We start from the raw sequence: 26946 nt of genomic DNA on the forward strand, positions 1-26946 counted from the left end.
TGCTTATTATTTTGCTAAAAAAAAACCCCCACAAATAAATAATACATTGTCCCTGTTCTCAAGAAGTACAGAGTCTACTGAGGAAGATGAACAAATATTTACAACACAATGTAAAATATGCTATAGTAAAAATATATGCAACATATTATAAAGTAAAGAACAATAGCTACTAATTAACTGTACATCAAAAGGATAACAAAATCTTCATAGAGGAAGTAGTATCTGAAATGAGAACTTTGGACTTACAAATTATTCCCTTGGTAGTAGCTAAATCTTTTCAAGCAAAAGTGGGACAGGAAATACCAGCCTTTTCAGTTTTTAAAAATCAGTCATGTCAATCTTTCTGAAACCAAAAATCAGTTGTATGTGCCACTTTTCTTCATATTTGAAATACTGCTTAATAATCTTGCCAGTCAAAAGACAAACTAAAATACATCGCCTGCCTGACCATTCCTATCTACAGTTTGATTTTCTAATAATACTGTAATATTTAAAAACATAATTCTGTTGAGCAGTAAGCAGAACACCCTACTGAAAAAAATAAATTTCAAAATTAGAATTGAAACAACAATCACACTTAGGAGTAAATAATACCTAAGAGTAGTCAAGATAAATAGAATAACTGAAATACATTATTGCTTAAAAGCCTACTTTAGTGAAAGCAGTAATGATTTCAAAGGGACGTATGCCATCAAAAAAAGATGTTTCAGGGAATTAAGGATAAATTCTTATTTACAAAATCTGAGGAAACTTATAAAAACATATACAAGATAAATAAATAGATTAGAGTATCAAGAATTATAAAAATTTAAAAAATGAGATAAAGGCAGGAATCAGTCTCTTATCCTTTGTTTTTACTGTAGAGTATTATGCAAATACCAAGAATATAATAATCTCTATTCTAGAGGAGTTTATTATCTCTTAGTGGGAAAGCCAACTAAGTAAAAAGTTAGAATAAACAATTATGTCCCAAAATTCAGTAACAGACGAAATGGACAAATTTCTTTAAAAACATGATTAAGAAAACTACCACAAGATGAAACAGGAAATATGACTTGCCCTATAACTATTAACAAAATTGAATTTGTTATGTATTTAAAAAAAAAAAAACCTGCCATCAAAACAACAACAAGAAAAAACTCTAGACTCAGATGGTTCACTGGTGAATTCTATCAAAGCTTTAAGAAGAAATAATACCAGTGTACAAAAACTCTTTCAGAAAACTGAGCAGGAGGAAATCCTTCCTAACTCATTTTATGAGGCCAGTGTAATCCTAATAGCAAAACCTGACAAGGACGTTACAAAAAAGAAAATTATACACCACCATCCCTCATGAACACAGATGCAATAATACTTAACAAGATACTAAAAAATCAATTCCTGTAGTTTTTAAAAAAAGGACCAAAAAAAAAAAAAAAAAAAAAAAAAAAAAGGAAATATCATGACCAAGTAGGGTTTATCCCAGGAATGAAAGGCAGCATTTGAAAATCAATCAATAAAATTCACCATATCAACAGAATAAAGGGGAAAAACTCTACGATAATTTCAACACAAAAAATATTTGACAAAATTCAATATCTATTTATGATTAAAACCTCTTAGCAAATCAGGAATACAACACTTCTTGAATTTGATAAAGATTATGAACAAAAAAGTCTACTACTGAATTGCAGGAGTTCTTCATTTATCCTTGATACCAATCTTTCATCAGATACATGTTTTGCAAATATTTTATAATCTGTGGCATTAGCTATTCATTTTCTTAATGGTGGCTTTTGATGAGCAGAAGTTTTAAATTTTGAGAGTCTAATTTATCAAAATTTTTTTCTTTCATGGCTATTACTTTCTGTGCTTTACACTAGGAGAATAAAAGAGGAAGAAAGGGTTTTGGAAGAAAGATGATGAGATGACAGATACTAGTACATATAAGGTGCTTAATAAATGTTTGTTGAATGAATCTCTTTCAGCTTGGTGTTTGTTGAATGAATCTCTTTCAGCTTGATGAACACACAGCTTCATTATGATTATTAATATAAATATAAATTAGGGCAGGGTCAAGGAGAGATTCTACAACTCACCTTCTAAATATGCCTTCCAGGTTGTTATCAATGCAATCATCAAGGTTCCCTGGACATAGATGTCCAATTGACTCTAAATCCAATTAATTCTTAATCAACATGACTATTATCATCTGACCTTCAGTAATTCATTTTGTTTACAAGAAAGAAAAAAGTCTTGTTGAAAAAAGGATACAATGAGACTGTAACAGTCCATTCTTCTACAAGGGCTTGGCAGGACATGTTCGTAGTGAAAGGCTAGTTCCTAATAATCATCATATTTTCTCTTCTAAGCCCCTCAAATTATCTGTTTAATAACTCATTCTAGGATTTTATCAGGGTTCAGTATCACATCTATTGATCACACTTCACTTTTTTGTTCCTTCTAAAATATTAGAACAAAAGTATTTTAGTACTACTTCTCCCTTCCCTATGACTTTGCAAATATTATACGGAGTGATTTTCAGTACCATGCAATGTAATTAACAAAGAGAACTCACTGAATGTAGTAAGCTGCTCTGTAATTTTTTGCTCATTTATCTTGGAAGTCAACCCTTTTAAAAAAATCTGTTATTTTCTCCCACCTCAAGGGTCATTCCCTGAATGAAAAAGGTAGGGCTTCCCTTTCCCCTCAGACTACCCTAAGTTCACAAAGCAAAACTGCTACTTTTAATAAATTAAAAGTTTACATTGATACTTCTAGACCTGATAGTTGAGGAGCCTGATATCGGATATCCCAGACTTTACTTTTTAAACAATAGTTCAAATCCAACTGGTATCAGCAATGACCTAAAATTATCACTACTTTATAGCTGCTTGGTGATTTGAAAACTCACTTCTAATCTAAAGCCTCTCATGTCTCTGGTTAAAGAGAAACCAAAGATTGAAGTGTATCCACAAGAAATAACTAGTCATATCCAATATGTATGCTAACAGGATAAATGTAATTTTTTAGCATTGTTTTTCATTCTAAATTTGATTAGAAAAAAGTAAGAAAATATATTTTATAAATTTTATAAATGTACAGGCTGTGAAACAGGGATTTATTGTACATATTGCTAGTTTTCCTTATCTTAGAAAGAAAACATGGGATTCCCTGGTGGTCCAGTGGTTAGGACTCTGTGCTTCCACTGCCAGGGGGCTCGGGTTCGATACCTGGTTGGGGAACTAAGATCCCACAAGCCCTGCGGCACAGCCAAAAAAAAAGAAAACATGTTGAATAGATTTTTACTCCTAAACTCCTACTTACTAGGTAAATTTACTAGGTAAATAGGTACTCCTATTTACCTTTATTCTTGGCTCAATTCTGATTCACATATTTATTCACTTGGGGAAGCACCACAGCTCAGTGAATGAGGATTTTGGAGGCAAGCAGTTAGAATCTGGACTCAGCCACTTATTAGCCAACCAACCTTAATCTTTCTAAGTGAATTGAGGATAAACATATGTACTCACTTCTTAAAGTTTGCATAAGGACTAAATGAGATACTGCATGTAAAGCACTTGGCACAGGGTCTGCCTCTTCCTTTCTATCACCTACTACCTGTTTTCACAAAGCTAGCTATTATCATTGTCATCATTCAACAAATACTTATTAAGTATATAAATGAATGAACTAAATGAACACGGCAACTGAGGAATTTCTTGATTATCATACATACCCACTGTGTGCCATCAAATCCAATTCGGCTTCCTTTGGATTTTGATAAACCAGCTCCATTCTAGGAAGATAAAAAAAAAAAAAAAAATTGTAGTAAATTCAAAGCCCAGCATGCAACATTATATTTAGGGTAGATATGAGATTCAACCTATATAACTGGTTCATGATCATTAAAAAGCATTATCTAAATACCTATTTTCATACAGTCACGAGCTAAGAATTCTACAATTACATAATACAACTACCCAAGATGGAAAACACTGACAGTTTGCTATAATTTAATTAAGTGCCATCACTTAATTAAATAAATATGGTCAACATCTCTGAACCAATTAATTTCCATCAATGAATAGTAAACTCTTTGCTATCTCTTTAGAATTAGTGTTTATCCATTTAGCTCCATATCCCTAACTTCAGCTTACCTCCACACACTGAGTTAGTGTTTGCAGACCTTGGCAAAGTGATAAGAAAGTATAATAATAATTATTGAGCAGCTCCTAAGTGTACTTCCACATATGAATTATGTATTCTCATCTATCTCACATAACTATCCTGCAAAGTAGGCATTATTATTTCTGTTCCACAGAGAGCTCCAATGCCCACACTTTTCATAACATACATCATACTTGCAAATGTTGAGCTATTTTTTAAAGAATATGTTTTAAAACATTCGGGTCTAGAGAATCAGAAGGAAAAAAGCATTATCAGTTTTTCATCTGTTAATCACCAAAACACCTTGAAAGTCACAGGAGAAAGAATGTCTGATGGTCTAGAGACAAGAGGAAGAATGTTTCAAGCTCAAAGAAGTTTCTTATGCCTTGAATGTGCTCTTTATCTGTTAGATGGAAGGATTTTGAAAAGCAGTAAGAATATCCTCACCCTGAAAATGAAGTGTGCTCCAAGTTCCTAAACAGGAGACTCATTTCCCCATTAAACTGTAAACTCAAGGGCAGGGACCAAATCCAATCCACCTTTGTATCACCAGTATCTAGCATAGTGCTTGACAACTAGTAAAATGCTTAATAACAGTTTGCTAATTGGAGGGAAGGAAGGAAGAAAGATATACTGAGTGATTAAGGTAGAACCAGAACTGGTCTCTCCTCACAAGCTCTGCAACTTAGACAATAACATTTTAACACCAAGGAATATTTCTCTAGGATTCAGCAAGAGCACTCCTGGTTATATGTCCGAAGAAAATGAAAACACTTATTCGAAAAGATACATACATCCCAATGTTCATAGCAGCATTACTTACAATAGCCAAGATTTGGAAGCAACCTTAGTGCCCATCAACAGATGAATGGAAAAAGATGATGTGGCGCATACACACACACACACACACACACACACACACACACACACTGGAATACTACTCAGCCATAAAAAGGAAATCCTGCCATTTGCAATATGGATGAACCTAGAGGGTATTATGCTTAGTGAAATAAGTCAGGCAGAGAAAGTCAAATACTATATGACATCATTTATATGTGGAATCTAAAAAATAATGAATGAACATGACAAAACATAAACAGACTCATAAAGAACAAACTAGTGGTTAGCAGTGGGGAGAGGGAAGTGGGGAGGGGCAAGATATGGGTAGAGGATTAAGAAGCACACACTACTATGTATAAAATAAATGAGTTATGAAGATATATTGTACAGCACAGGGAAATATTGCCAATATTTTATAACAACTTTAAATGGAGTATAATCTATAAAAATATTGAATCACTATGTTGTACACCTGAAACAAATATAATACTGTAAATCAACTATATTTGAATAATAAATTAATTTTTTAAAAAGAAAATATACCAAGGATATTTACAAAACAACATCAGAGGCAGCTCTGCGATCCTCATCCTTGAAAAAAGATTGCAAATTCCATAATATAGCCACTTGTTGCTCACCATAGCCCTACATTAGTAGATAAGACTAAATTTCTGAGTTGTTTAATTTGTCTTCTCTGTTGGATCACTCCCATCAGTATACAAATATGATATTATTTCTCCTATCTTAAATAATTAAAACAAAAAACCCGTCTTGACTTCTCTTTTCCCAACTAACAATTTTCTGTCCCCCTTTACAGCAAAACTCTTAATGGGTAGTCTGTTCTCATTCCCTCCAATTTCTCTCCTGTCATGTACTCACTTGAGCTTAAGTTCACTCTGCCAAGTATTCATCAAGTTCACCAGTAACCTCCATGTTGCTAAATCCAATGGTCAACTATGAGTTCTTGTCTTATTTGATCTATCAAGAATTATTTATCACCTCTGCCTCACCTAAACACTTCATTCACTTGGCTCTCAGGATCCCCATACTTCTGGTTTCCTGCTATTTCTCTCCAACTACTCCTTGGTCCCATTTGCTACTTCTTCTCAGCTCCCTGACATGTTGGAGGGTCCCAAAGCTCAGACCATGAGATTTTTCTCCTTCTCTTTTTACTCTATGTTTACTTCCTTGGTAACTCATCCACTCATAGCTTTAAATACAATCTATACGCTTACAACCCCCAGTTTATATTCCCAACCACATCAGTCCTTTGTGATCCAGACTTATATATTCAAATGTCTATTCACCTTCTTCATTTGGATGTCAGATAGGCATCTCAAACTTAGTATGTACAAAAAAACTCCTGATCTTCACCATTCCTCAAACTTGCTTCCTCTAGTCTTTCCCATCTCATTAAACAGCAACTTCTCCCTTCCAATTACCTAGGTCAAAAATACTAGCGTTGGGGCTTCCCTGGTGGCGCAGTGGTTAAGAATCCACCTGCCAATGCAGGGGACACGGGTTCGATCCCTGGCCCGGGAAGATCCCACAGGCTGCGGAGCAACTAAGCCCGTGCGCCACAACTACTGAAGCCCGCGTGCCTAGAGCCCGTGCTCTGCAACAAGAGAAGTCACAACAATGAGAAGCCTGCGCACCGCAAAGAAGAGTAGCCCCCAACTCACCACAACTAGAGAAAGCCTACGCACAGCAACAAAAACCCAACACAGCCACACACACACAAAAAAACCTAGCGTTATCCCTGACTCTATCCTTGACAAATCCTGATAGCTCTGCTTTCCATTTCTCACAAACTCCACCACTAGTTCCTGTGTCCAAGCCATCATCATCTCATGTAAATTACTAGAAAACCTTCTAACTGGTCTGTTTCAACCGCTGCCCCTACAATCTGTTCTCAACAGAGCACCCGCACTACTTTTTATTAAAAAATGTCAGATTGTGTCACATTACAGCTCAAAACCTTCCTAGAGTCCCCAATCTCATTCAGAATAAAAGCCAAAGCCTTTATAATGGCTTACAAGGCCATAAAAAATATAGAACTCTCTGACCTTACCTACTATTCTCCTCTCTCACTCCTCTACAGCCACAGTGATCTCTCTGCTGTTTTCAAAACTGCCAGGAAAGTTCCTGCCTCAGGACCTTTGTGCTTCCTTTGGTCTCTACTTAGTGTACTCCTCTTCTAAACATACACATAGCTCATTCCCTTTACATAGCCTGTTTCCTCTATTTGTAATGGCCCTCCCATCCTTCTTTACATGGAGAACTCCTACTCATCCTATAAGACCAACCCAAAATATTATTTTATCCATGAAATATTTAATCATAACCTTCCCAAATAGGTTATTTAGCAGTTCCTCATTCCCTGAAAACATTGCACTTATCTAAGCTCAAAGAGTCAAGGATAGGGACATAAGAGGATCCAGTATTATAGAGCTTGAAGATTATACAATTTTGGTGGTCCTTTTTCAGAAAAAAAAATGCAAAAAATTATCTATTGCAAACTTTACAAAAATACACAGTTTTGTAACATATTCCTAAGGCTCCTCCAAGAGCCTTGGATGTGAGGGGAGCTGCAGTTTAAATTTCATTATCTTAATGGTTAATCCACCTTGGAAGGAACAGTTAATAGTACGCAGTGGCTACAACTTTGCTCTATAGGAGAAATGCAGTCACTATCAACCAATGACCCTACAAATGGAGAACCAAGAGAATAAATAACCTGGCCTCTTTCCTCCTGGTCTCCAGTCTCCAGCTGATGCTTCCCATTGGCTGAATCCAAATGGAAAACAAAGAGCAAGGGAGCTCAGCTAATGTAGTCCACAGAGGTCAGCCTCCCAAGGCACAGAGTATGGCGAGGAGAGGACCTGGAGAGGCAAACAGAGACTATCCACCACACCATGTTAAGAAGTTGGGATCTTATTCCATAGGTATTTTATGCAGAGTATAACTTGATCAGATCTGTATTTAAGAAAAATAACTCTGACGGCTGTTATTTTTGCCAGAAGAGCATTACAAAGGGTAGAGATAAAGAAGAGTTCTTAAGCGATGAGTAGTAAAGTAGGCAAAACAGTGTTTAATGATGTGTGATTTGAAGAAGGAACATATCATATTGATGTCATTTGTTTATGTCTCTATATATTTCTTTTCCCCTTTCCCCTTCAACCCCAAACTCCCCCAATTTGTGGGCTCCTAGGCAGCAAGGACTGCACTTGATTCATCATTTTGTCTCATAGCCTAGTACTGTGCTTAGCACATAGTAAACCCTCAACAAATACTTGACAAATGAATGACTGAATGTTCTAAAAGAAAAGCCATAGGGTAAAAGTCAAGAGGTTAAAAATGTCTAAAGATATTCTGAAACACTACCTATGAGATATTTGTGTTGAAAACTTAAGTGAAATGAATAAATGAATGGAGAGATAGAATCAGATCCCAAATAGGACCGGTAGAAACAGTCTGGTGGCTACTGAACTCCACTGATAAACGAATCAAATTAAGATATGCCATCAAAGAAAAAGCATTCAGGAAACAGATGTAAAGATTTAAATGATCCTGTCATTTTTTAAAGATAGTAGCCAACAATCAGTTTCTTACAGACACCAAAAAACAATTCTTAATTCAGCATGATAATTAACCATGCCTATTGGACCTAATGGTAATACTTTAAAGAAATTTTGTTAAGTCTTCAATAACTGGTGGGAAAGCTATGTTTCTTAATAATCAAAGCTGCTTGGCCAGAAACTTATACAGCCTAAAGTCTGGGAATAAATGAAAAAAAAATTTAAATATCCTTTCATTCTAATGAAAGAAATTCTTTCACATCTCTCCTGGATAATGGCAGGAGTGGCGGGGTGGGGGAGAAGGATGGGAAGGGGGAACAGTAGCATTTATCAAAGTTTACCATACTAGATCAGACTATCAAGCATGATATTCTTTCTCAGCAATGACCTAGACATTAGCCTTCAGAACAAAACGGAACTAGCCAGAAGTCAAAGAAGATCTAAGAAAAATCATGCTTCAGTAACTGATGAACTGAAAACACTTCAAAAACCTGTTACACATGATCTAAATGGTTATAAGATTAATTTCCATTTCTAATAATGGATTATGAAATTGTTCACTGTGAATGACTACTGCCAATTTTGAAATCCAAATTCCCCTTTCAACTCCTTCCCCTGCCTCCTAACCAAACACACACAGGTTACTAAATATAATGCAAAGAACGATATCACAGCACAGAACACTGTAAGTGGCCTTCTAGGTAATAACAATAACTGATTACTACAGGCAGCGGTGCAGCTTATGGTTGTAAGTCAAGAACATCATTAAGGTTTGGTTCACTCAGTGCTTTACACAAACATGGTTCATTGGCTTTGTCTTCTTTCCACTGAGGCATCAATATTTTATGACTTTCAATTGGGATGCAGAACTCCTTAAAGCTATCTCATTTCATATCTTCTTATCAATGTTATAGTATTTTGTTTGAACATACTTGTATTTACAGGTTGGAATAGCCCTATGAGTGAAGACACAAGCTTTAGGAACTGAACTTAGCAATCTTTTTTTTTAAATGTATTCTTTTATTTATTTTATTTTTTATTTTTATTTTATTTTTTTTTAAATTTTTGGCCACGTTGGGTCTTCGTTGCTGTGCGCAGGCTTTCACTAGTTGCAGCGAGCGGGGGCTACTCTTTCATTGCAGTGCGTGGGCTTCTCACTGTGGTGGCTTCTCTTGTGCAGCACGGGCTCTAGGCGTGCTGGGTTCAGTAGTTGTGGCACATGGGCTCAGTAGTTGTGGCACATGGGCTCAGTAGTTGTGGCTCATGGGCTCTAGAGCGCAGGCTCAGCCAAACAACTGAATGAGGGTTCAAACTCAGGACTATCTAGGCCCAAAACTCAAGAATTACTGCTGTTACCACTTCTATCAAACTTTGAGTTCCTTGAGATTAGGACCTGTGTTCTATTTATCTCTGTATTCCTACCAAGTGCCCTTTATGTAACACGTAGTCAAGAAATACAGACTGAATGAGCAACACAGAATCATAATCACACTATCCTGTTAGACTCAGTAAAAAACAATGAACAACTGACATTCCCTAGAGGGTGCTAGAGACAAGTCCTTTACTTTGAAGGACTGGAAGAGTTTATATTTCAAAGACTTGGATGGTTGTTATGGAATCTGAAGAGCGAACTCTATCCATCAATGGAATTTTACCAGACCCAACAGATATAATCTGTTAGTTCCTATCTTCAATGCTATCAGATAACTGGATTATTCAGACCTCATTTAGGAGATCACTGAAAGACTAAACTTGCATAACCAGCTAGGGTCAAAAGGAATTCCATGGTGAGGCCCAAGAAACAGATAGACAGAAGTAGTCCTCCTTAACTCCAAGAAAGCAAATAGCCCTTCTTCCCTAACCAATGATAGATATTGTATTTCTCTCTATTGAAGAGCCTGAAAAACTCTGTAGTCCTAAACATTTACTACACTAGATATGGGTTGGGGATCAAAGATAAAACCCATTTTTCATCCCTGCCCTAGTTCTAATACATAATCTCAAGGGTCTCTCTAAATCACCTCAAAGTTCAAGGATGACCTAGAATCAAGGTTTTTATGTTGATGATGCTGACCTATTAGTTAGTATTGATCAAGGCTACTATTATGTACTCTTTTGCCAAATCAAACAAATTTGATTGAACTAAAAATCATTTTCGTGTGAACTTTCTTTATTTATCTACGATTATCCCCCCAAAATTTTGTTCACTGAACAAATGAGGAATACAATTCAGATACGATCAATAAACAAAGTTCACAAAATTCTGGGTTCTCCTCCTATGTCAGGACAATCTGTATTAGATTACTGAGGATGCATCTGTACTTCCCTAAAGTTTGAGTTCAAAAACATTGTATGTAAGTAAAATCTTGAAGTTTAATAAAAAGCCAAAAGTTAAAAGTTTTTCCACAACAAAACTAAAAAATTTTTAAAAGTTGGTAGCTTCAGCAGTTAGTCTAACCCTATTTTTAAATAAAGCTTTTTTTTTTCCTGTTAGTATAGAGAAACTAACTTGTATTCCTTACAGAGTATCTTACCTTCACATTAATAATATATAGGAAACATTTATTGTCCCATTAGCATCTGTCCCCAATTAAATTATAAATATAGAGAGGAAAGAGACCACTTCCCAATCACTGTTTATCACCTTAGCAAAATGCCCAACATATGACTTTTAAATAAAAGTTTCTGAATTAATGAGTAAGTTTTAAAATTCCATCTTAAAGAATGCAAAATTACTTGACTAGGAATAGTTTAATATAATTTCCATATTCTTCAATAAAATAAAAATAACCTTTGGTATTTAGAACTTAGATGTTGTAATTTCCACCTATTATTAAAATTAAACATAAAAAACAAGAACTCTAGTACAGATAATGGAAATTTCACAAATTTAATAGTATATAAAGGTTAACTGAACTTTATTTAATTTAATGCTTTATTTTGTTCAAAATATTCTATTTTGTTTAAAGAATATGGCACTTATTACTAAAGCAGTTTGTATGCCATGGACTCAGTACAACAAATACTATTTTTCATTATAAAATTGAAGATAATAATAATAAAAATAATAGTTAATATGTACTGATCTCTTTCTATGTGACTTGTACTGTTCCAAATGCTTTATGTATATTAATTCATATAAGTTTCACAAGTCTCATAGGTGGTACTGTTACTGTCCCAATTCCGTAGATGAGGAAGTAGAGGTCAAGTAACAGAAGTCAAGTAATTTACCCAAGATCCCACAGCTAATAAGCAGGATAGATGAGGTTTAATCCTAGGCTGGAGATCACGCTCTTAACAACTATGCCACATTGCTTCCCAAGGAAGAAGGTCAAGACAGGAGTTATTTACATGAATTTAACATATAATTAAGATGGGATTTTTAAATTAATGAAGTCACTCAATAAGTGACATTGGGACAGCTGATTAACCATTTGGGTAAAACTGTAAATTAAATATCTAACTCATACCTCATACTAAAATAAATTATATTTTGTAAAAAAATTTAAACATAAAATAGTATCTGATGAAAATACAGGTGAATATTTCCACAATCTTGGGCTACTTATGACATAAAAACCAGATGCCCTAAGGGAGAAAGATCTTGATACCTGTCTACCTAGAAACTAAATAGAACGCTAGTGTATTCAGGGGGTACATCATGAATATAAAGGTAAAAGGCAAATTAATAAACTGGGGAAAATATTTGAAATATATATGGTAAATGCTTAATATCCTTAAAACTATAAAGAACAGCTACAGAAAAAGACAACATCAGAAAAATATGCAGATAGGAATAAAAAGAAATTATAATAAAGAAATAAAAAGAACCAAAAAGCATATGGAAAGATGTTTAACCTCATTAGAAAGAAATGGCCTCGAATGGAGTTTAATATCTTTCGGCTTTTAAACATCAAAAATACCAGAAATATAAAGAACAAGGGCTCTTGGGGTAGACTCCTCAGGTTTAAATTCTATCTCCCTCCCTTAATAATTGTGTGACACCGGACAAATTTAGTAAGTTTCTCTAAACCTCAGTTTTTTCCGCTGGGAAAATGAGGACAACAAGATCTACTCAATTTGTTGTTATAAGAATTAAATATATGTAAAGTGCTTAGCATAGTGCCTAGCCTATAAGCACACCAAAAAACGTGAACTGCTATGGCAGACACTATAGGTAAGTTGACCTAACACCCACTCCCAAACCCCTTCTCCTTTGCGATCTCTATTATAAAGTCTGGAAAACCTAACTAACAACAGCATTAACACTAATAGTAAAATCTTGCTTTCCCAGATTTTCTTACAGCTGGGAATCTGCTGGCCATGTCACAAAAGAAGAAGCCTCCTAGAATGCACTATTTCCTCCTCCAGCCTGGACTGTAGCACCAGGGAAATGTCAAGAGAATTTTGGAAGCTCTGGACTGAAAGGTATAAGAGACAAATAACCCTCTATTTGTTTAAGCTACTATTAGCCAAAAGCATCTCAAAAGCATGACACGGATGCCGTAATTATTGTTATTGTTGTTATTATTCCCATATTTGGAAAGGGTACAGGAAATCAGGCACACTACTTATCCTTAGGGTGACTTTGCAATATGTAACAAAATCTAGAATGTACATCTTAGACCCAGAAATTCCACTCTAGGACTTTATCCTAAGAAAATAATCAGCAAAGGGTTGAAGATGAAACACAAAGACATTCACTGGATCAACAGCCAAGACAGCTGGTAGCCTCAGTACTTGTCAATTATTTTAAAAATAATATAGCCTGGAAAGAATGGAGTTAGGTACACCTGTCAGGCCTGCATGTTAGAAACTGGGTAATTGGGGTAGGTTATCTAACATCTCTGTCAGAGTTTTGGTTTTCATATTTGTAAAATGAGGTCTAGGAACCTCATGTAATAATGCTGCATAATAAACCTCTCTCAATCTTAAAGGCTTAAGCATTTGTTTTCTCCCTCATAGATGTATGAGTCAGCTGGGCAGCTAGGTTTGGTCTGCTCCATACATCTAATTCAGGGCTCAGGCTGGAGGTCAGCATCTACCCAGGGCACACTCTTCTCCTGGCAGGTCAGGGGAGCACAAAGGGCAAGTCACATCATACGAGCCCATTTGAAATCTCTGCAAATGTCTATAACATTCCACAAGCCAAAGTAAGTCTCATGGTCAAGCTTAACTAGGGAAGGGACGTATCATCCCCTTTCGGAGGGAAAGGGAAGTAACTGGTTCTGAAGAAGAGTTCTAACTATCAAATGACGATACAAACAAAAAACAAATTTCCCCCCCAAAATGTTTTTAGGGTTAAATTAAACACAGACAGTATCTAGCACAATTCTCAATAATGGTAGCTATTATTATAATTAACCCCAGTAGGAGTGTTTGGCAACTTTTCACAATTCAGCAGTACCTTCTCAACTTTGGAATTTCTTATCTGGACTTCTGTATGATCTTCAGAAGCTACCAGATTCCAAATTATTGTCTCTACATCTTTATACCTATAGGTTTATAATAAAGGTAAGTTATAACGCTACACTTCCCTGTTAGACACTATATTAAAATATACTCTGTACTAAAATAAGCTAATTCTAATATTTTATCAAAATTATTTATCACTGAATTCTTTCCAATGAGTGATGATCTGTTTGGAAAAATAACAATTTTCACATAACTCTATCAGAAAATTTCAACATCACTGAAACGTGGCACCTCTGACTTTTAGCGTGTTATTACAATAACATTTAACTGTAATTTTGAATTGCTTGCCACACTCACGAGGATGAGAATCTCAAAGAACTATTTCTGCAAGGATTTTAAAAACTGTGATTAATTATATGTACTGCAAAAGGGAAGTATGTTAGGAAAATATACAGCTAAAATGAAGTCTAATAATGAGAAAGGAGGAAAAAAATTACCTTTGCTGATAAATAGTGCTTGTAGTAGTACAACTGAAACAGCAGAAATGCAGAACTTGTCAAAGTTAAAAGCGCCAAAATCACGTTCTTATTGATCCTACTCATTAGTCTGCAGTGCTCACTTGGTTGTCTTTTGAAAGTAACCCAGTTGGTTTCATCTTTTTGGGTAAGAAGATAATCTTGTTTTCTGTGAACAAAAAGATATATCTAAAGAGACAAAAACCTGTATTTAATTTTCACCTTTATTAACCAAGAGAAAGTTATCTAAAGTTCAACAGAACCTTCTTTGATTTGGTAATTTCCTATCCTAAAGAAATAATCAGATATGAGACCACACTTGAAAGAACAAAAAAGTTTATCATAGCATTCTTTACAGTTGCAAATAACAAAAAACATAAATGGGATATCTATAAAAACTGACCAAAAGAGACTGGGGGGCTTCTCCCCCAGGGTTTCTGATTCAATAGAACTGGGGTAAGCCCTCTGAATTTGCATTTCTAATGAGTTCCCAGGCAATGCTGATGCTGCTGAACATACTAAGAACCACTTCCATAGAAAAAAATAAAGTTTTTGCTCAAGGAACATCATCTGTATAATAGCTCTTTGTCTTTTGTTATGTAGGATGTGGTCAGTTTTTATAAATATCCCATATACATTTTCAGTTTTCTGCAAGTGTAAAAAAAGCCATGATAAAAATTTTTGTTCTTTCATCTTTGGTCCCATCTGACTATTTCTTTAGAACAAGAAATTTAATATAGTTCTACTTCTTCTTACCTCCTCTCCACTGTTTGATTTTGGTCAAACATATTAAATTCAGTTCTTCAAATGGTTATCTTTATTCATTTAAATATACTAACACCTCTATTACTTGATGTCTAAACTTTGTATGTCTTTAGTTCTCCAGCTAAAAAATAAGAGAAAATCTACCTTCTGCATCTCTCCTCTTTCAATCCTGACTTTTACTAGTTTACTTTGCTATCGTTCTATCGCATTCTGCAATACAAATCTCACAGCTTTTTTAGTCTTATTCCTACTATATTCCCTGCCAATCCTTTTGCTGTATCATCTCTGTTCAGCTACTGGATAGCTGGTATTCATCTTCTCCTTAGGACTTGTGGGCACTATTTACCTTGAGTTCCTGCATTGTTCAAAAATGGGTGTCGGGCTTCCCTGGTGGCGCAGTGGTTAAGAATCCACCTGTCAGTGCAGGGACACAGGTTCGAGCCCTGGTCTGGGAAGATCCCACGTGCCACAGAGCAACTAAGCCCATGTGCCACAACTACTGAGCCTGCGCTCTAGAGCCCGTGAGCCACAACTACTGAGCCCGTGCGCCTAGAGCCTGTGCTCCACAACAAGAGAAGCCACTGCAATGAGAAGCCTGCACACCACAAGGAAGAGTATCCCCCGCTGGTCGCAACTAGAGAAAGCCTGCGCACAGCAATGAAGACCCAACGCAGCCAAAAATAAATAAATAAATAAATTTATGAAAAAACAACAAAAAAACGGGTGTCAACTAATAGTTTGGCTTTGAGATCACACTTTCTTTCCCCTGATGACTTACAGAATTTGTACCACTGTCCTGCAATGCTAAATACTCCCTTTACAATATCTGAACCTTCCCCTGGCACTCCCCTATAGATAAGCTAATCTTTTTAATGGGATGAGCAAAGAACACATTCCTTATCTTTGCAATCCAATTTTTTAAAAACTAGGTTATGTAATGATGTTAATGACTGTATATTAGTTTTTCTTCATTATGTGCACTTTCAATCTGTGGAATCAAGATTTCTTTCTCTGCGGCAAGTTTTCTTAAGTTATATGTTTGAATACTTTTCTGTTCTAATGTTGTTCTCTATTTCCAGAACTACAATTAAGCATTTGTTTCATCTCCTTTCACTCCCATTTCACTTTGCTCAACTTTCAAAAGCCTGTTGTCATGCCCTTACTGAGTTTTCAACAGTGTTAATTCTCCTTTTTGCTTCTTATGTGGCATTTTATTTATTTATTTTTTTATAAGGGACCACTCCTCGATGTTCCCATTGACTCTTTATTTTTTTATTTTTATTTTTGGTTGTGTTGGGCCTTCGTTGCTGAGCGCGGGCTTTCTCTAGTTGCAGCGAGCGGGGGCTACTCTTCATTGCAGTGCATGGGCTTCTCATTGTGGTGGCTTCTCTTGTTGCGGAGCACGGGCTCTAGGCATGCGGGCTTCAGTAGTTGTGGCACACGGGCTCAGTAGTTGTGGCTCGTGGGCTCTAGAGCGCAGGCTCAGTAGTTGTGGTGCACGGGCTTAGTTGCTCCACAGCATGTGGGATCTTCCCAGACCAGGGCTTGAACCCGTGTCCCCTGCATTGGCAGGCGGATTCTTAACCCACTGTGCCACAAGGGAAGTCCTGGCCTTTTATTTCTGATTTTATTTTTCTTTCTTTTCTTTCTTGAGTTCTGCCAAATTATTACTCACCATTTACTGTTGTCTTACTATTTCTTCCTAGCCAATGAACTTTCTCTATTACTTTAAAGAAGTGATTGTCTCCTTAAATTTGTTAGGCCAATACAGTTTTCTCATGGGTTGTCACTTGTTTTTCCGTTTCTTTTCGCTTTTCTTCTTGTAACATTTTTGTGTAGATGCTGTGCTAATTTCTTTTTTATTATTATTAATCTTTGAATGACATGAACTCCACTCAGGCCAACTATTTGCAAGAGGGTTGTGGAAGGAAGAAGCAAGGCTGTGTTCTGGACTAGAAGGTAGTCTCTTTAGTATACAAGAAAGCTCTTTATGATACAGGGTGTTCTGCGCATGTGTGTGTGTGAGAGAGACAGAGAGAATGTATGTGAGAACAAGCAAGAGAAAGTTGTTTAGCCATTACTTCTTGCCTCACCAAGAGAGTGCTTCCTGCAAAGATTGTGTATCTGTGTGCTTTCTCATTTGCTCTTCCTTTCCTGCTAGTTCATGTTGCCAAACATTCCAAGGAAGCTTCTCCCACTGCTTTTCTATGCCTCCTGACACCACTGTAAACAGAAGATCTATTTCTCATTGCTCTGTCAGTTCTACCTGAGATCTCTTTCTGTCAGAATGCTCTTTCAATCTCTTTCTGCTTACATTTGACAAATATTTCTCAAATATTTCAATTTGGGGTACAGGACTCTAGTCCCGTCAAAGATGTAATTACAGTTGACCTTTGAACAATGCAGGGGTTGGGGCACCAACCCTCTGCACAGTTAAAAATCTGCATATAACGTATAGTTGGCCCTCCATATACATACGTGGTTCCTCTGTATCTGTGGTTCCTTCATATATGCGGTTTTGCATCTGTGGATTCAACCACCCAGGGGTCATATAGTACTGCAGTATTTACTATTTTAAAAAATCTACATATAGCAGTTCAAACTCATGTTGTTCAAGGGTCAACTGTACATCTCTGTCTCTCATTCTCCTTGCTGTTTCAGGGTAATTTCAGATAGAAGAAGGCACAAATGTCTTTACTCTGTCAGCTTTAAATCAGAAGTCTTAGGGTTTTAAAACAATCCAAACAAGCTTCCAGTGTGGAAGCCTATATAAAGCAAACACTACATGATATTAAAGAAAGTCAACAAACTACTTAAGAGAAATATCACCAGTGACATGAATAATCTACTTGATTTACAGATAATGCATAAAGCAAAGATAACTGAATAAATCATGATCATGTTCTATCTCCTAAAACTGTAAAAACTAGCAACATAAAACAATATTGATGATGGCATTTGTTTTGCTGTCAGCTAAACCTTGCTAAAATAAAACAGTCAAATATGTACTCTGATAAGGACAGCTCACAAGATAACAAAAAGAATATCCTTCATTTTCAGTATTTCAGCTCAGTTTCTTGTAGTTGTAGTAAATAGTGCATCAACGTATTGTACACTGATTCCTAGTGAAATGTAAAGTAGCATTTGGAGTGTGCTATATAACCCAGCCTTTTCTGTGCCAGAATTAACAGGTGGAAAGAAAGGCCTATATAAACCACTATAGAAACATAAAGTCCAAATTAATATCTTGTTCTTTCTTTGGACATATCTCTAACTTATAGTTAATTCTTAAATGAAATAAACCTCCAGAATATATCATCAATCACAACTACATTTTTATTATCAGGATGATATCCAATTAACTTTACTTCATTACTTATTTTCTATAAATGCCAAGGCAGTTATTGCAAAGGAAGAATATTAGCCTGTCAAAACATTCCTATTTGCTAGCACCATCTCTTCATTAGGAATGGAGTTACCACTTTAAAATGAATAATGCGATACTTTAAAAAAGACAGGCCAAGGCTTGTTGAGTTTACCTCTAAAATCCCTCTGGTACCAACTCCCTCTTCTTTCTTCACTGTCATTCTAATTTAAACTCTAATTGTAAAAATGTCTTAATTGTAAATGATGTCCCAGGTTCCACTTTCTGCCTACTCATAATCTTACCTAAACATTGACAGATATACCAAGTTGCTGATAATGAATCAAATTACACCATAATCAAAATATTTCAGTGGTTCTCTACCACCTACAAATAAAGCTCAAATTCCACATACGTTTGACCCTTGAACAACACGGGTCTGAAATACGCAGGTCCACTTATATGCAGATTTTTTTCAATAATAAATAGTATTACACCATCTGTTGTTGACTGAATCTTTTGGTGTGGAACTGCAGATACGGAGGGCTGACTCTGCTACATGCAGATTTTTGACTGCAGGGAGGTGTAAAATAAAGAATGGTGCCCACCATCCAGTTCTACAAGAATCAAGTCATTAGCCACTGCAGTTGCTGACCTACAACACATCTGAAAGGAATTCAGGGTGAAGATTGGGATGAGGCACTCTGTGCTCTGGGAAAACAGGCAAAACAGGCCCTTAGATACTTAGAAATATTTCAGGAGAAACAGTTTATGAACCTGGACCCTTGCATCTTCCCATACTTAGAAAAGCACTAAAATCATTAACTGAGATATGTGCTCCTCGTAACTAGCAGCAACTTTCTACAGACATGTGTGCTTGAGTGCACGTACCCCTTTGCCAAAATCATGTATCTACTGACCTCCCCCACTACCTCTTCTTACTCAGAGCTATCTGAGAGACAGTCTCCCAGACTATAGTCCTCAGTAATTCCCCAATAAAACTGAAACTCACAGCTCTCATGTTGTGTGTTTTTATTTCAGTCGACAGAGGGTTGGCACCTGCACTGTTCAAGGGTCAACTGTAATGGCATTCAAGGGTATTCACAATCTGACTGAACACACGCAAATTTTCTAGGCTTTCTCCCACTTCACACACTCTATGGTTTTTGCCCAGGTATTCCTGGAATACACACGACCTTTCCTGCCTCTTTGCTTTTACTCATTCCCTCTTGTCTGAAATGTTCTCATCCATTTCCACAGAACCAGTTCTACACCTCTTTTCATCACTCCTCTCAAGTGACCCTTCTTTTATGAAGTCTTTCATGCTCTTCAAAGTCAGAAGTGAACTCTCCTAGCTCTAAATTCCTAGTCTTACCTTCTTGAAGGGAATAAATATTTACTGTCTACCTTAACAGGCAGAGATGCCAATAAAATGCTAAGCTGGAGAGAAAATGATACAGTTCCCTATCTTCTAAGATGTTAGAGATGAGTATGTAAGAGTTTTCAAAAGAAGAATGGTGATGGTAATGGTGGTAGAGGGTATGATGTGCTAAAGAACAGCATGGGAAGTTTTTTCCAAAATGCACAAGCACCATCCTTACCACCCTCACATCTATTAAGAACCACTGTTCTAGTTTGTGATAGACTCTATCAGAGATAAATATAGAGACAATATCAAGTGTAATGGTCATGGAGTAAATACAGGTTACTATGGAGAACAAGGAGAGTAAACTAACCCTAAGGCTTTTACTACTTTCTATTTTGAATTATAGCTATTAGAATGCATGAATCATCTCCCCTACCAGCCTAAAACTGGTTGAATTATTATCAAGAAATAAGTATGCTAAGTATACTCAAAGACACTGCACAATGCTCAAGAGAACACAAAACTATTAAAAAAAAGTTTTTATTTAAAAAAGTTCTCTGTCCTACAGAAACTTTCATAATAAAACAGAATATGAAATACAAAAAAGTGATTTTTTTAGAGTTTAAAGCCTATACTTGGTTCCAACTCCTGAACAATACACATTTTAAAATAACATATGGAGAAATATAGCATAGAACCAAAATAAAAATATTGTGTATACATTTCTCTTTATATGTGACATTTTAGCTATCATAATAAAAATGCTAGAGAAGACAAGTAATGTATTTTCTTACATATACTTAGGTAAAGCTTCCTGAAGAAAACAGTATAATGGCAAAGAAAGAGTACTGCAGAGATGTAAATTTAAATGAGGGGGCGGGGAGGTGTAATGGGGACTCTAAGGGGAGTTACCAGGTATAAGTACCCAAGTATCTTCAAGTTCTAATGCAAATATGAGAAGGTTAGTATAAGTATGGTATATTACAGCATATCTACTGGCTAATTACTACTTATAAATATTTCACCAGACTGTTGGTGATATCCTCTTGAACATTCCACCAGCACCTAAAACAAATCACTGTCCACCTTCAAACCAGATTGCTTTCATGACTTGCCCCTCTATTCTGTTAATGGTATCCCTATTTTCTTAATTATTTATGTTCAAAACAAAATAGTTTTTGTGGTTCTAATTCCACATCTGAGTCACCAAACTTACATTCTTCTTACTGCCTCTAAAAGCTGTTATTTCTTTCCCATTTCCAGTATAGTTAGCCTAATTTAAAGGCCTTATTAACTCTGCCTAAATAGAAAGCCTCCTACATGAGTACGGATAGTCCCTGACTTACGATGGTTTGACTTACGGTTTTTGACTTTACAATGGTGCAAAAGTGACAAGCATTCAGTAGTAACCGCACTTGAATTTTGATCTTTTCCTGGGCTAGCAATAAATGCCACATAATCCCTCATGATGCTGGGCAGTGGCAGCGAGGCACAGCTCCCAGCCAAGCACGTGATCACAAGAGTAAACAACCGGCACTTATAACCATTCTGCTTTTCGTATCAGTATTCAATAAATTATATGAGATATTCAATACTTTATTATAAAGTAGGCTTTGTGTTAGATGATTTTGCCTACCTGTAGGCTAATGTAAGTGTCCTGAAGACGTTTAATGTAGGCTAGGCTAAACTCTGATGATGTTTGGTAGGTTAGGTGTATTAACAGCATTTTCAACTTACGATGGGTTTATCAAATTGAGGAAGATCTGTACTCTACCACCAGGCTTTCCTCAAAATACCCATCTTAGGGACCAAAGTCCAGTCATTTCTATAGTACCACTTTGTGTCACTTTCCCCTGCTTTAAGAACTTCTATGGCTTATTTAGTACTAATCTCCTAAATGAACCCATCGATACAGCGCTCGCTCACCTCGGTGCATTTGTCTATGCTATTCCTTCTCTCTACAGTGCTTTCTCCCCCACATCCTGCCCCCTCACTGTCTTTTGAGTAGTTAAGAGCATAGGCTCCGAAGACAGACTGCTATGTTCAAATCCTGCTCTGCCACTTGCAGCCTATATGTACGTCCTTAGGCAGGTTACTTAATCTTTCTATGCCCCATCTTTAAAGTGGATCTATAAACTGTACTTGACTCACAGGGCTGTTCTGACAGATTAATACATGTAAAGCACCGAACAGTACCTAGAACATGATAACTATACAATAAATGCCAGCAACAATTAATAACTGTCACCTTAAAAGCCTACTAGGAATTCCCTCTGCTCGCAGACAACTAAAGGCTCCCTCTTTTATATCCACACAGTATTGTATATTTGTACTATTTTTGCAGTCTTAACTCGTTATAGTTCCTTGAGACAGGAGGCTATCATATGTTTCCATATTCCCCAGTATTCCATATTCTGTAGTCTTCCACAGTAGAATTCAAGCACAGACATAGATTTTAAAAGATTTACGATGGACCTCTGTTGCCCCAAGAGCTCTGTGTGCCCAGAAGAGTATACAAAAGTATTTGAGATAAGTGGTGAATGCGAGTAACTGCAGGTGAAGAGTGACAGCCAGAATTTATGTCACACAGGTCAGTTTGGTTTGTTCCCTCATTCATTCATTTTTCCATTAAGTTCACAAATATCACTGAGCCCTATGTACATCCTATAGACACCAGGCAACCTGCTAGCTGTTCCCTGTCACAAGACTCTGCAGTACAAACAATAGATGATGTTTATTTCAAAGGCAGCAGAAAATTGAGGAACCAAGGATTTCTTTTGACCCAAACATTATTTACATACATTATTTCATGGGTCATTTAAGAGCTACCTTAGTAGCATACACACCAGTGTAAAAACAGTGGCTGTCTTTGGGTTGGGAGGATTGTAGGTGCTTTTCTTTTTCCTTTTTATTTATCCTATGTGAATATCGATTGATTTTGTAATGAGAAAAAAAAATACTAAGTTTCAAAAAAGCTTTTAAAAAATTCTCTCATTCTGTGGCTCAATTAACAAATACTACAGCGCACACACATTATAAGCTTTAATTATCTTACTATCTTCCAATTTTGGGAGTAACAGAATAGTGTTAAACCAAGCTATTTTTAACTGAGTAAAGTCTTCCCCTCAAGAATGCAAGTACTTAACTGCTTGGTTGAGGATATCTGGGTGTTGATCTTAGTAAAACTATAAAGCTAATCAAACAAACAGAATCAAACATAGGGCTCAGCAAGCATCAAGTACTTAGTACAAAATATAAAGTGTGAATATATGTACATACATAAAATCTGGATGGATGTTCACCAATATATCAATAATGGTCATCTCTAGGTGTGGGGATTGGCATGATTTTTACATTGTTCTTTATGCTTTTTTTATATTGTCCCAAAATTTTTATAATGAGCATATATTATTTTCATAAAGACAATAAAATTATTAAGAAAAGCAGCTGATAAGTAGTAGTAGTGGCTTAATACCTGCTAGACAGGATCTAGATCTTTGCTACTTAAAAGTACGGTCCTCAGACCAGCAGCATCAGCATAATGCTGCAGCGTGTCAAAATGCAGAATTTTCAGGCCACACTGCAGACCTACTGATTCAGAATCTACATTTAATCTACATTTTAAGATCCTCAGGTGATTCATATTTGCATTAAAATTTGAAAAGCACTGATCTGGACACTACAGCCTTTACATGCAGGGACGATAGGAACAACATCTGCCTTCTTCATTGTACAACCCTAGCACACAGCAGTGCCTGAAACACACAAGTATTTGTTGAATAAATAAGCATGTAAATGACATTACTTCTGAATAGACAATCAGAACGACAATGGAGACTGTATCTGTTTATTTTCTGCTAGAGTTCCCAAAAATGATTGCTTAATATTAATATTTACTGTAAATACTGTTAAAATATTTTAATAAAAATGCTGGCCCCCAAAATGTAATCCTTTTTGAAAAGGAGTCCTAGCTCATAGCTCTGAGATCTACATGTCTCCTTCAATCATTTCTCTAGTCTCCTATCTATGCGCACATCCTATAGTTACTCTTTACAATCTCTCTCTCAAAGCAAACTCATTTTCAAGATTTTAAATACCACCTCTGAGAGAAAACTTACTACTTAAGTTTCAGTCTATAAACCCCATCTGTCTATATATCCAACTCTATTTCCTATACCTCAAAGTTAACAATTTTATTCTCCATCTACTATCTCCCTGCCCCCTTCCAAGAGAATAGTTCTCCATCCTCACAGACTCATGTTTTACAGGTTTTAGAGAAGAGAGACCACCTAATCCAAGAACATCATTTTACAGAGGAGAATAGGATCTGGAAGAAATAAATGACAGCCCAAGAGGCTAGTTATTGGCAACACAAAGCTACAATCTGCATCACCTTACTCCCAATACATTATCACACGCTAAAATTCTGATAGAATTCTCATTTTTATCAACAGCACTTAAACTCACTTTTGAGAAACACAGGTTCAAAATAACAATCGCCTAGATCCAAGAAATCAAGTACTGTATATTGTTGACATTTCTCTCATTCCTTTTTTCTTCCTTTTCAGAACGTACTGCATTTTCTTTCCACTTGGGGTTCCTTCAACCTCTAGTGCCATACTTCCCAAATCCTCCATCCTCTCAAAGCCTACCTCCGCAAATATACTCTAAAATGCCTATTCCTGTCTTCTGTATCTTTATCTACGGTGCTCAGCAGAGATAGCTCCTGATGACTCAAACCCTATCCATCCTCAAAGTACAGCTCAATCCCAGCCTTTCTACTTTTCCCAATTCCTAATGCACTGCTCCATCACTCACTTTCATATTTGTTCACAGGCTGATGTTTATTCTTTGGAAACCTGCTATCTTCAAAAGTAGAAAGAACCTGTTGTTATCTAGGTCCTCTGTTTACATCTGAGAAAACTGAGGCCCAGAGAAAAGCGACTTCTCTGTTACTTGAGAAATTGGTGATGGTGATGAAATCTGAACTCAGTTCCCCAGATTCCTATCCAAAGCTTTGGTCATATCTCTCTCTCTCTCTCTCTCTCTCTCTCTCTATCTATCTATATATATATGTGTGTGTGTGTGTGTGTGTATCAGTCTTTCCCGACATCCCCCAGTTGATAGTGCAAACAAAAGGCAGACGTCAAAGCCATATGAAACTTTATTTAGCATGGCTAGCTGTGTCCACCCCATTATTAGGCACACAAAAGGGACGCTTCAGTAAATACTCCTCCAACTGAACTGAAAGCTGAACCCAAGGGGAAAGCATAAAAGAAAGGGATGGCTAATTAAATTACCCTCTCTCTAGAAAGCTGCTGTAGCTCCCCCACTGCCCAAGGAAGCACTCCACACTCCCTCATGGGGCATCAGGGTTTGTCCCAGTTGAGACCCAACGGTAGCTCCCGCCACATTTCTGGCCCTCCCGTCTCCGCACCCATTCCTCCAGCCATTACCCTAACACGCAGTGCTGCCCAAACCTGGTAGTCCCTTGCATGCTTCTGCACCTTTGCACACACGGGCCCCACAGCCTGCAATGCTCTCCTCCCTCCCCCCGACCCCTGCCCCCGAGATCCTCTTGCAAACCCCGAGACAGCTCTCAGGACCCTACTCAAACGTCACTACCCCAGCCGGGTCCTACAAGGGTCTCGATCGGCCTCCACCACCGGACCTGTCCCGGGATGAGGATTTTACTTGCTGACAAGCCCAAGAGCGTGGGAGGGACGCCGAAGCGCACATCCACCCCGAGGTGCTCGTGGACTGCCTCACTGTATCCCCCGCCCGGAGCGCGCTCGACCTATGGCCCGCCTGGGCCGAGGCAAGTGCCCATTAGGCTGGGGGAATGCCCAGTGACGGTACCCGAGCCACCGGCGACACCCGCCTGAGGCGCCCACCCATCCCCGGAGGCGAAGCCGCGCCTCTCACACCTTACCTCCTCCTACACCAGCGGCAACGCCACTTTACGGCACTCACAGCAACGGCTGCAAAAGGGGCCGTCAAGCGCGGAGCCTTTACGTTCCGGTTGGGATGGTGTCGCAGCCGTTGACCCCGGCGTCCGCCTGGTCTACTACCCACGCAGCTTCCTCACCGGAGTTTACGGAGCCCGGCGATTTCCTGGCTTTTGGGATTTAGACACGTAGCCAAAGCTCTTTTTTATCTGTTGCCTAGGTAACAACTACAGCAGGGCACTGAGGCGATCTGAGATTTTAGGAATTGCTCCTAGAATTGGAGAGGCACCAGCTGAGCTGTGTTTCCCAAAGTGTGTGAGTTTGCCAGATAAAATATAGGATGCCAGTTAAATATGAATTTCAGATAAACAACGAATCATTTTTGAGTGTGCTTTGCAGAGGGATTCAGAATAACTCCCTGAACTCTGGTTTGGGGTACCATCGGGTGAGATGGGAGATAGATTGGGAAACAGTAGCCCAGTTAATATTGCTCTTGAGGTTGAGGTGTCTGTGGGACGTGCAAGCTCCGGCGGACTGTTATACTCCTGTTAAGGACTGGAAATATACACACATTCAGTTCCGGACCTGGTTGTTTAACTGTGTAATCCAAAGAATTATTGTTAAGGATCACAGACGAATCAATTTTGACATAATCTTGAAAACTATAAAGCACTAAACAAATTACTGTAATTTGAAGTTCTTTCTACAAAAATTACTATTATCAGCCCATGGTGAAAACTGAAAATACTCCCCTCATATATTTGAGTTGTTTTCTAAACTTTTTTTTTTTTTGCATTTTGAAATCATTTTATCCTAATAGTAGAGAATGCTGGTATACATAACATACATTTATTGTAGTAGTACATAATGTTGTATATACATTTTCTTACACCCTGAATTATTTTTAGTGGGCTAACTTGGTTTCCAACTTGATGCATAATATATACATTTTTGTGCCCTCTAGCACAACGCCACGTACCATTATGTATGCTCAATAAAGCACATG

At 37.2% G+C, this 26946-nt stretch overlaps 1 protein-coding gene across 7 annotated transcripts in view; it reads right to left on the bottom strand.

Moving 5' to 3' along the window:
- Positions 1-25944, bottom strand: part of FKTN (fukutin) — an 86282-nt gene extending 60338 nt beyond the window's left edge. For 6 of the 7 annotated variants that reach the window (XR_009702074.1, XM_061200151.1, XM_061200155.1 and 3 more), the window contains exons 1-2: positions 14480-14660; positions 3719-3778 (exon numbers count right to left, since the gene is read on the bottom strand). Coding sequence is in view for 5 of the 7 variants with exons in the window: in XM_061200151.1 (XP_061056134.1) it covers positions 3719-3778; positions 14480-14584 (165 nt within the window). In the remaining 2 variants the exon portion in view is untranslated. Of the gene's footprint in view, positions 1-3718; positions 3779-14479; positions 14661-25924 lie in introns of those variants that run through there. The other variant, XM_061200156.1, reaches the window with a different exon arrangement.
- Positions 25945-26946: the final 1002 nt, after the last annotated feature.

Source organism: Eubalaena glacialis, chromosome 9, assembly GCF_028564815.1.
Source record: "Eubalaena glacialis isolate mEubGla1 chromosome 9, mEubGla1.1.hap2.+ XY, whole genome shotgun sequence".
NCBI classification, from domain to species: domain Eukaryota; kingdom Metazoa; phylum Chordata; class Mammalia; order Artiodactyla; family Balaenidae; genus Eubalaena; species Eubalaena glacialis.